The sequence below is a fragment of the Chiloscyllium plagiosum genome, unplaced genomic scaffold, assembly GCF_037043375.1.
Source record: "Chiloscyllium plagiosum isolate Xiang-an unplaced genomic scaffold, Cpla_swu_hap1 HiC_scaffold_31, whole genome shotgun sequence".
Lineage (NCBI taxonomy): Eukaryota > Metazoa > Chordata > Chondrichthyes > Orectolobiformes > Hemiscylliidae > Chiloscyllium > Chiloscyllium plagiosum.
Window position 1 is genome coordinate 2,123,630 of NW_028270169.1, and position 11,159 is coordinate 2,134,788.

General features: G+C 44.9%; 1 protein-coding gene across 2 annotated transcripts in view; it reads left to right on the forward strand.

Moving 5' to 3' along the window:
- The window catches only part of poldip2 (polymerase (DNA-directed), delta interacting protein 2), an 85,296-nt gene extending 80,062 nt beyond the window's left edge, over positions 1-5,234 (forward strand). For both annotated transcript variants that reach the window (XM_043718045.2, XM_087977130.1), the window contains exon 11: positions 2,566-5,234. In XM_043718045.2, coding sequence (XP_043573980.2) covers positions 2,566-2,680 — 115 coding nt within the window. In that variant the 3' untranslated portion in view covers positions 2,681-5,234. The remainder of the gene's footprint in view (positions 1-2,565) is intronic.
- Positions 5,235-11,159: the final 5,925 nt, after the last annotated feature.

Below are 11,159 nucleotides of genomic sequence, written 5' to 3' on the forward strand. Positions count from 1 at the left end.
CAGCCTCTTATCATCCTCCTCACAGCACACACTGGTGCACTGTTCTAGAGGCACAAAATAAGCCGGTGTTGAAAAGGCCTAAGGTGCCTGCTGCTTTGGGTGATGTTCTAGGGCTACGATGAAATAGAGTAGATGATATTGCTGCTGCTTATTAATGTTTCCACCTTCTGTAAGGGCTTGTACACTTTTCAAAAGGCAGACACCAGCACTTTTGATGTTTCCATCCCATCCTTTTCTCTCAAGAGAATTACTGAGGACGATGGGTCCTTCGTTTCCCTGGTCGGAATATTTGCCACTAGCATGTGATTAAATAACTAAACCCAATATGCAGGCAAGATCTGGCCGGAACACCAATCCTGTCATCAAAAGGCAGTGTTGACAATGTGAAATAATACTAAGGCACACAAGTCACTGTCCCACAAACAACACACTCCATCTAGTGCCACCTGGAAGCACAGGCTTGCTCACATTGTCACGTTCCATTGTCAAGGTTTACGTTTGTTAAAATGAGTTCCAGGTCTGTCCATTTTCATTACTAAGCAATTCTTGGCTGAGCAGCTCTAACCAGAAGCCTGCAAACTAATTTGATCATGTTCTTCCCTTGCTCTGAGTGGCTGTGTTTACTGTTTGGGGTTAGAGATGTGAGGTACTGACTGAATCTCAGTATCTGGGACTCCATATTTCACCAAGTCCGTAACTATACTGCTCGGGTTGCTGGATTCTAAATGTGAATTCTTGAGGTTTTGGGAGGGAGTGGTATGTACTGACTCCTCTGTACAGCTGGAATAAAGCCGAATAGTGTGTGTGGAGCAATTTTATACAAAACAGTGACTACATTCGGGCCTTGTAACTGGCATTTAATAATGTTCAACAGTCTGACATCGATTATTAATTCACAGTAATTCTAGTGGGCGGCACGGTGGTACAGTGGTTAGCACTGCTGCCTCGCAGCGTCAGAGACCCGGGTTCAATTCCCGCCTCAGGCGACTGACTGTGTGGAGTTTGCACGTTCTCCCCGTGTCTGCGTGGGTTTCCTCCGGGTGCTCCGGTTTCCTCCCACAGTCCAAAGATGTGCAGGTCAGGTGAATTGGCCATGCTAAATTGCCCGTAGTGTTAGGTAAGGGGTAAATGTAGGGGTATGGGTGGGTTACGCTTCGGCGGGTCGGTGTGGACTTGTTGGGCCGAAGGGCCTGTTTCCACACTGTAAGTAATCTAATCTAATCTAATCTAATCTAATCTAGATTCTGAACTTCAAACATGGTACATTACAAGTGATTTTGAGTTTAATAATATAGCTTCGCCTCTGGTCATTATAGACAGTAGTACTCACAGCCATATTCCAATGTGCTGGTGTTTGTTTTTAAATAACCTCAGAGTCAGCTGTGTTTTACTATGATTTGGAGGTGCCGGTGTTGGACTTGGGTGGACAAAGTTCAAAATCACACAGCACCAGGTTATAGTCCAACAGGTGTATTTGGAAACACCAGCTTTTGGAGCACTGCTCCTTCATCAGGTAGCTGTGGAGCAGAGCATAAGACACAGAATTTACATCTTATCATCCTGCTCCCTAGCTACCTGATGAAGAAACAGCGCTCCAAAGCTGGTGCTCCCAAATACACCTGTTGGACTATAATGTGGTGCTGTGTGATTTTGAACTGAGTACAACTGTGACAGCAAGCATTGGCTGATGCCGGGGTTGACAACAATGATGCCACACCCGGTTGATTATGCTGCCTGTAATCCGTGTGAGGGCGTGCACTGATCAGTCATCACTTGGCTGTGATCATTTGAATGTTGAATTCTTGAGTTCGGGCCCTGTATTAAGTTATGCCTCTTAGTAACTGAGTCTTATCCCTCCCTCTGTTGTTGGTTCTTTTGTGCATGTTAAGATTTCAACATGTGTTATACCCACCAGCAAGTGTCAAACTGCTGCTGCTGCTCAGTGATGGGCTTAAATAAAGCTTTTTAGTTGACAATGTTTCACTTATTTTATTCCTGTATGTAATGCCCAGAATCATTAGCACAACCTGCAGAATGACCAAGCAGAACTAAAACAATGATACAATGCTGCAGACACTGGAAACCTGAAATCTAAAAGAGCAAATGCTGGAAACAGCAGATTGCTTGGAATCTGTGGGGAGAAAAACTGAGCCAAAACTTGCAAAGAGTTAGAAAAGTGACAGGTTTCAAAGAAATGCAGAGGCAGGGGAGGAGATTGGAGTGGAGTGGGGAAGAATGCTCCTAGCCTAAATGAGACCTGATTGGCTGAGTATTTCCAGCATCTACTGTTGTTATCAGTAGTTTGTCGATTGAGAGCTTGCATGAAGAGGTCGGTGGGAGTCAGACAAAGCACAACTCTGGACATTTGGGGTGAGAGAGTTGCCTAGTGGCACTGTGACAAGTGCATTGGTCAAAGCTATAGAGAATGCAGACAGTCACAGTCCAGATTGAATTCTGAAGTCTCTGTTAGATTTCCTGGGTTCAGAGGCTGCTGGTGATGCCTGGATCTGAGCCCAGCAGGGTCACATTGCTCAGCTTGACATCATTTTATTTCATTCTCTGCAGGGGTACGTTCCGCTTCGAGAAGCCAGAAGGTTCTCAGCTCGATGTCCGCATCCCGCCGTTCTCCCTGGAGAGCAATAAAGATGACAAGGCCCCTCCTGCTGGCTACAGCTGGTAAAGTTCCATCTGCCGGGACCCTGGACTGGCTGTCAGTGGGAAGATTCTGCCTGCAACTTTACTGTAGAGGGGATAAAATGAAGGAGAAAGTCTTCCATTGCCGGTCCTTTACCGATCTCCCTGGCTTGCTGTATAAACTCCAATCACATTTTGTCTGTTTTTGCTGAAGAAATTATTTTGGAAGTGCAACGCTGGGATTGTATAATGTCTGTATCATTGAAGAAGAAAATGGAAGGATTTTGGGTGGGAGCTGGTGCGGTGTGGTGCTTGTGGTCAGACTGTGGGAGTGGGGTGGGATTTCTGGTCAGCAGTGCTCAAATTAGCAAACTTAAAGGGGAAAAAAGTAACATTTGTCACAGAGGTGACACAACTTACAGAATAGCTCCCACGTGTATTAAGGAAATTGTTTGAACATATTGCTGAGGAACTCACTTCTGTCAGTAAAATCCATTTACATAGCAGCTTGGACAAGCTTCACATCAACTGTCTAGGGCTGTCTGGACTTCAACTGACTAGTCAAAGTTACTGTCCTCCCTCCTTGAGAGGGCCTGAGTGTCAGCAATGTCTGCCGCTATGTTACAATAATGGGAAGATTAAATGAAATGAAAGGGTTAAGGTTTTATTTCTGTTTTAGTAGTGCTAGGCTGTACACTAGGATGAAATGTGTCTCAATGTCCAGCTGCTGGTTTGAAAAGCCAGTTCAGGTGTGATGGACCGAATGGCCTGTAACTCCTACATCGCAACAATTCTCTGATCCTGTGAGATTGACAGATTCGCGTCCGATCATCTGCATTTCTCTCAATGCAGGGAATATCTCTGGACGTGTACTCACATTCTGCACTGAAGCAGCTGACACTGTCTACACAACTGACAAATCTACTGTTTCATAGCAAACAGGCATTGCTGCCACTATTCAGACCAGGCAAACAAGGCGAGCCCGTTAATGTTTCTTTTGATTCTGATGTTGATATCTTTCTCTCTTTATTTCTCACCCCCATATATATCTTATATAACATATACACACACACACACTTTTGCCTGACTTGCTATTTCTAGCATTTTCTGTGACTTTTTCTTTCCTTTATCTTTTCATGGGCTATGTCACTGGGAAGAGCAGCATTTGTTACCCATCACTAATTGCCCTTGAGCTGAGGGACTTGCTGGGCCATTTCAGGGTGCAGTGTAACAACTGCATTGCTGTGGGTCTAGAGTCATTTGTGGGCCAGAGCAGGGTCAGATTGGCAGATTGCCTTGTCTGAAGTGAACCAAATGGTTAACAATGGTCAGTCCTAGTTTCATGGCACCAATACTGAGATTAACTTTTGATTTCAGAATCAGTGATTGTATTTAAATCCCACCAGGTGCTGTGGTGGGATTTGTTCTAGACCATTAGTCTTGGACGTAAGGATTACTAATCAGTGACATTACCCATCACCCTACTATGTCACTCCTTAAAAGTTAGGAGAGGAAGTTTGGTTTCGGACAGTTGGAAGAAATCCTCTTCCCCAGAATCTTTAACACTGACTTAAACAACTGTCAGACAGGTGGCACAATGGTAGCAACTTTGCTGATCACAACCCTTTTCAGGCTGGAGCCCGATGTCACTGAGTCAAAGGCTGTTTTGCACAGTTGTATTGTATGTGGGAATTGTGTTGTCCTGCAATCCAACTAACCATGGAAGTGGTTGGAATATGATGCTCTGACGTGAGATTATCTCTGTATCCTCTTCCCTCTTATCAAGTCCTCTCAGAACTCTGCAATTGCTGCACCATTGATGTTTGTGTCTTCGCTACTTGAGTCCAAGCACTGAAATTCCTTCCCTAAACTTGAACACTTCTCTCCTCTTTAAAGGTCACTCTTTTGATGAAAGCTTTTCATGTTCTGCCCAAATATTTCCTTATCTGGCTGTACATCAAGTTTAATTTGATCATTCTTCTGTGGAGCACCTTGTGAAGCTGAACTATGTGAGAGACACTGCATAAATGCAAATTGGTTATCTTCTCGTCACTGCAGAAAGAATAGTAATATTTAAATTGCCCCCCTCCAGGACTGGTTGTAGCCTGAATATATTTGCTGATATTCCACTTCAAATGATGCAGAAACCCATGGTGGTGACAAAGATTAACTCAGCACTGAGTCACAGTTGTAGCATCCATTCTCCCATGGTGGTTCTTAACAGGCAGAGATTGGTAGTGGGGGAGTGAGGTCAGCTCTCAGACTGGTTACCTCACAGTGATTAAAGCTGAGGTGGTTGAGTGCCTATTGTATGACTGAGCGATAGGAGTCAAAACTGACAGGGACTGTGTATCACCTCTATTACCCTGTGATCCCTGGGATAATGTGCTTACCACTGATTGATTACTCATAGTTGCTGTCAGTCTTCCACAGAGTCCTTAAGAGCACCTCCCAACCATTCCCCTTTGATCTGGGCTGTAGGCAGTGTTCACTGAATAAATTCCAGAACATGCATGCTTGAAATAAGGAAAAAAACACAGGGCTTGGAGAGTGAGGGAGGAGCTGTGAGATCGCTACTTAATAAATGAGACTTAAATGGTTGTGTTTAACATTGAGAGTTTGTAATAGTTTGATGGTCGGTCCCTTAACGTAGACTAGTTTTAAACGCCTTCAGATTCAGCAATATAATCTGTGCAAAATTCTTGATTATTAAGGGGATCAGTGGTTACGGGGAGAAGGCAGGAGAATGGGGTTGAGAAACACATCAGCCATGATCAAATGGCAGAGCAGACCTGATGGGCTGAATGGCCTCATTCTGCTTTTATATATCTATCTCTTATGGTCTTATGGAAAAAGAGGGCTGATTCAAATTAGCACCACACAGGTATTCCTTTACTCATTGAGAACATTGTTCTAGTGCGTCTTCCCTTCTCTCAGAAAGTGCAGCACTCACTAATAGAACAATACATCACAAAGGAGGCCTTTTATCATGCAAGGGCCAGCATTTTGAAAGTTATCAAATTAGTCTCGCTCTCTTCCCAGCTCCCTATTCTCATGGCCCAGCAAATCCTTCCTTCTCAAGTATTTATCCAAGCTACTATTGAAATTAGTCAGTTCCTCTTGAACAAGAATGAGAGAACATAAATTGAAGGTGATGTGCCAAAGCTGCAAGGATGAAATGAGGAGAAACGTTTTCACTCAGTGAATAGTGATGTTATGGAATGCACTGCCTGGATACGCAGTGAAGGCAGGTTCAATAGAGGCATTCTGTTCGAATAGAAATAGGTGCAGGGGTATGGAAGGGTATGGGGACTAAACAGGAAATTGACATTAGATGGTGACACTGGTTTGTGGAGCTGGTACAGACTCGATGGGCCAAATGGCTCCTGTTGAGATGTAACAATTCTGTGAAGCTGCTTCCACAACTTTCCCTCTCAGTCAGTGCTATCTGCATAAAAAACAACTCACTGTGTAAATACAAGCGTTGGTGATGGTTATGTGCCTTTGCATTGGCACTAACTGAACCAACTCTGAGCAAGGACTGAATCTGGCCTGAATGTTGAGTGACTGCAGGAAGCTGCCCTCCTCGTGGCAGAGATTCCAGGAATGGGCCGTGCAGAGACGGGAATGTGCTGCTTACCCAGAAGTGGCTGGCTATCAGTCAGAGTCCACGTTAACCAAGACTAAATCCTGCAAAGAAATGATTGCATTCCATTCTCACACCTTCACATTTGCCTGTTGTTCTTTAATTATTAATCTGGTTAATAATTGTTTTCAGATGGTACAGGGTGAGGCTTGTCCCCAAAATTGTAAGTTCCAAAATGTTTTGGCAGTTCACAGCAGAATTCAGTTTGCCTTCGGTTTAACCTTCTAGGTGCTAGAAGAGATCCCAGCCTGCTCAGAGAAACTGGGCACATTGATCATGGGAATCATCACAAACACATCTGTGGTTCTCCATCTTGGAGACTCTCATTCCATCAGGGTCACTGGAGGGTCATCACAAGCAGAAGCTTGCATTTTGCCCACACTCTCTGGTTATAGTATCCCCATCACCTGCTGTGACTGAGCTAATGCAGAGACAGGGCTAAGTAGCTCTTGAATATTTCCTCAGATTAAAATCATCATTGAGCATTTGATGTGTGTGGAAGAATCGGAAGGTGAAAGATGGCAGGTGCCCAACTACCGATAGCCAGCACCTTCAACTGGTTGCAAATTGTTTCTCCATCTCCAACCTTCCATTCCTCTCCAAAATCCTAGAATGTGCTATCACCTCCCAGATTCATTCCCAAATTTCCCACATTTGGAGCTCCACTTTTAGATCAAATAACAATGGCCCTTTGGCCCACCAAGCCTGTGACGACATATTTTGCCCTTCCTTACTAATGATGTGCAGGAGCCTGTTGGATTATAACCTGGTGTTGTGTGATTTTTAACTTTCATACTAAGACTGCCTTCACTTACAGGATCCTTATCCTTCTATTCCCTTCCTATTCATGTATTCGTCCAGATGTTTCTTGAATGCTGCTATTGTGTCTGCTTCCATCACCTCCTCTCGAAGAAAGTGAGAACTGCAGATGCTGGAGAGTCAGAGTCAAAGAGAGTGGTGCTAGAAAAGCACAGCAGGTCAGGCAGCATCTGAGGAGCAGGAGAATCGACGTTTCAGGCATAAGCCCTTCATCAGAAATGAGGCTGTGCTTTTCCAGCACCACACTCTTCAACTCCATCACATCCTCTGGCAACACGTTCCAGGCACTCACCACCCTTTGTATGAAAAAAGATGCCTTGCACCTCTCTTAAACTTCCTCCCTCTTACCTTGAACCTGTGTCCCCTAGTAATTGACTATTCTACCCTAGGAAAAAGCCTTATTTTTTTTCCACCCTATCCATGCCATTCACAATCTTATTTTGCACCCACAACCGGTGCTTCCACAAACAGCAACACTGCTCAGGATGGGACGTAGAGACAGATGGATGTCAGCTGAACACTTCAACTAAGAACCAAGTTCAAGACAGGATGCTGCAACATGTGGTGAAGACATCAATACTGATAGACAGTGAGAGAGAAAGACAATGGTAATCGCCTTAAAGATTGCATTTGGCATCTTTGCCTGTGTCTCCCCCACCCCTTCCATACCTCCAGTCCCTCTCAGTACTCCACCCTCAGTGCCCCCCTACATCCTATTGCAGCTTCCTGGCCCACTTGCCCCACATCCCCTTCATTCTGTCCTCTCTCCCCATTGGCAGTTACAGGATTTGATCTTGCAACACAGTGGTATGGTGGATCAGTGGTTAGCACTGCTGCCTCACAGCACCACGGATCCAGGTTCGATTCCAGCCTCAGGTGATTGTCTGTGTGGAGTTTGCATGTTCTCCCCGTGTCTGCGTGGGTTTCCTCCGGGTGCTCCTGTTTCCTCCCACAGTCCAAAGATGTGCAGGTCAGGTGAATTGGCCATGCTAAATTGCCCGTAGTGTTAGGTGCATTAGTCAGGGGTAAATGTACGGGAATGGGTCTGGGGGGGTTGCTCTTCAGAGGGTCGGTGTGGACTTGTTGGGCCGAAGGGCCTGTTTCCACACTGTAGGGAATCTAATCTAAACACTGAGGAATGGTGGTATTTTTCCAGGTCAGGATGATGTGCCACTTGGAGGGGTTCCACAGGTAGTACCTGCTACTCTTTTGGTGTAGTTACACAGGGTCCTAATGAGACCTGGAGTACTGTGTGCAGTTTTCATCTCCGTCTCTGAGGGAAGATATTCTGGAGATGGAAGGAGTGAAACAAAGGTTTATCAGACTGATTCCTGCGATGGCAGGCCTGATTTGTGAAGAGCAACTTATCAGTTAGAACAATATAGGCCGGAGTTTGCAAGAATGAGGATCTCATAGGAACCTGTAAAATTCTAACAGGACTAGACAGAATAAACACAAGGAGGCTGTTCCTGATGATGGAGCAAGTCCTGAACCAGGGGTCACAGTTTAAGAATACAGAGTAAGCCATTTAGGACTGAAATGAGGAGAAATATCTTCACCCAGAGAGTGGGGAATACTCTGCCACAGCAGTTGAGACCAAAACATTGCATGTTTTCCAGAAGGATATGATATAGTTATTAGGGCTAAAGGGATAAAATGTTAAGGGGTAGAAGTGGGAACAGGGTACGCAGTTGGATGATCATATTGACTGGGGGAACCAGCTGTAGGGGCCAAATGGCCTACTCCTGTTGAAAACTATAAATGCTGGAGATCACAGCGGGACAGGCAGCATCCATGGAGAGGGAGAGAGCTAACGGTTTAAGTTCAGATGACTTTTCATCAGAGCTGAAGAATGCTGAAGACTACTCTACTTCTATTGTCAATGTTTTTATGTTTCTATGTCCATTGAACATCCAGCACCAGATGAGCAGAAATTCCCTCTCATCATTAGGAAGCCACTATCTCCAGTCACCTCCACTTAACTCCATTCCCTCCTGATCCCCAACCCATTCCCTCACAACTGACTGAGATTAAACCAAACTGCTTACAACTTAGTCTCATATTGAACTGAGTTAAGCTTCTGACCTCATATCCGTACTATCTTGAAGATTGCCCAAATCCACCCATTTGTTCTCTCACTATTCCAGCAAATTCCAGACTCATCTCCCATTCTTTACCCTCTGCAAACTTGAGGTTGATCCAAATTTAAGCTTACACCAGATGCTTTTAGTCTGTCACTACTGTGTTTAGAACAAATAGAACATGCAACAATACAGGCCCTTCGGCCCTTGTTCTGCTGGCCTTCTCCCACTCTAAGATTGGACTAACCTACATATCCTTCATTGTACTATCATCCATGTGCCTATTCAAGAGCCATTCAAATGTCCCTAATGTCTCTGACTACTACCTCCGCTGGCAGTGCATTCCATGCACCTACCACACTCTGTGTAAAGAACCTACATAGAACAGTACAGCACAGAATAGGCCCTTCAGCCCACGATGTTGTGCCGACTATTGATCCTCATGTAAGGTAAACCTAATGTACGAACCCTCAAATTTCTGTGACCATATGCATGTCCAGTAGTCTCTTAAATATCCCCAATGACCTTGCTTCCACAACTGCTGCTGGCAACACATTCCATGCTCTCACAACTCTCTGCATAAAGAACCCACCTCTGACATCCCCTCTATACTTTCCGCCAAACAGCTTAAAACTATGACCCCTCGTGTTAGCAATTTCTGCCCTGGGAAATAGTCTCTGGCTATCAACTCTATCTATGCTCTCATTATCTTGCATACCTCAATTAGGTCCCCCCTCTTCCTTTTTTTTTTCTAATGAAAAAAGTCCGAGCTCAGTCAACCTCTCTTCGTAAGATAAGCCCTCCAGTCCAGGCAGCATCCTGGTAAACCTCCTCTGAACCCTCTCCAAAGCATCCACATCTTTTCTATAATAGGGCGACCAGAACTGGACGCAGTATTCCAAGTACGGTCTAACTAAAGTTTTATAGAGCTGCAACAAGATCTCACGACTCTTAAACTCAATCCCCCTGTTAATGAAAGCCAAAACACCATATGCTTTCTTAACAACCCTGTCCACTTGGGTGGCAATTTTAAGGGATCTATGTACCTGCACACCAAGATCCCTCTGTTCCTCCACACTACCAAGAATCCTGTCTTTAATTCTGTACTCAGCTTTCAAATTCGACCTTCCAAAATGCATCACCTCGCATTTATCCAGGCTGAACTCCATCTGCCACCTCTCAGCCCATCTCTGCATCCTGTCAATGTCCCGTTGCAGCCTACAACAGCCCTCTATACTGTCAACGACACCTCCAACCTTTGTGTCGTCTGCAAACTTGCTAACCCATCCTTCAATCTCCTCATCCAAGTCAGTAATAAAAATTACAAAGAGTACAGGCCCAAGGACAGAGCCCTGTGGAACACCACTCACCGCTGACTTCCAGGCAGAATATTTTCCTTCTACTACCACTCGCTGTCTTCTGTTGGCCAGCCAATTCTGTATCCAGACAGCTAAGTTCCCCATATCCCATTCCGCCTGACCTTCTGAATGAGCCTGCCATGGGGAAACTTGTCAAATGCCTTGCTGAAGTCCATATACACCACATCCACAGCTCGACCCTCATCAACTTTTCTAGTCACATCCTCAAAGAACTCGAAAAGGTTTGTGAGGCATGACCTGCCCCTCACAAAGCCGTGTTGACTGCATTTAATCAAGCCATGCTCTTCCAGATGGTCATAAATCCTATCCCTCAGAATCCTTTCTAACACCTTGCAGATGACAGACGTGAGACTTACTGGTCTGTAATTGCCGGGGATTTCCCTATTTCCTTTCTTGAAGAGAGGAATTACATTTGCCTCTCTCCAGTCCTCAGGTACGACTCCAGTGGAGAGCGAGGATGCAAAGATCTTCACAAGTGGCGAAGCAATCGCATTTCTTGTTTCCCAAAGCAGCCGAGGACAAATCTGGTCTGGGCCTGGCAACTTGTCAATCTTAATGTATGTCAAAATTTTCAGCACATCAGCTTCCTCAATCTCTATC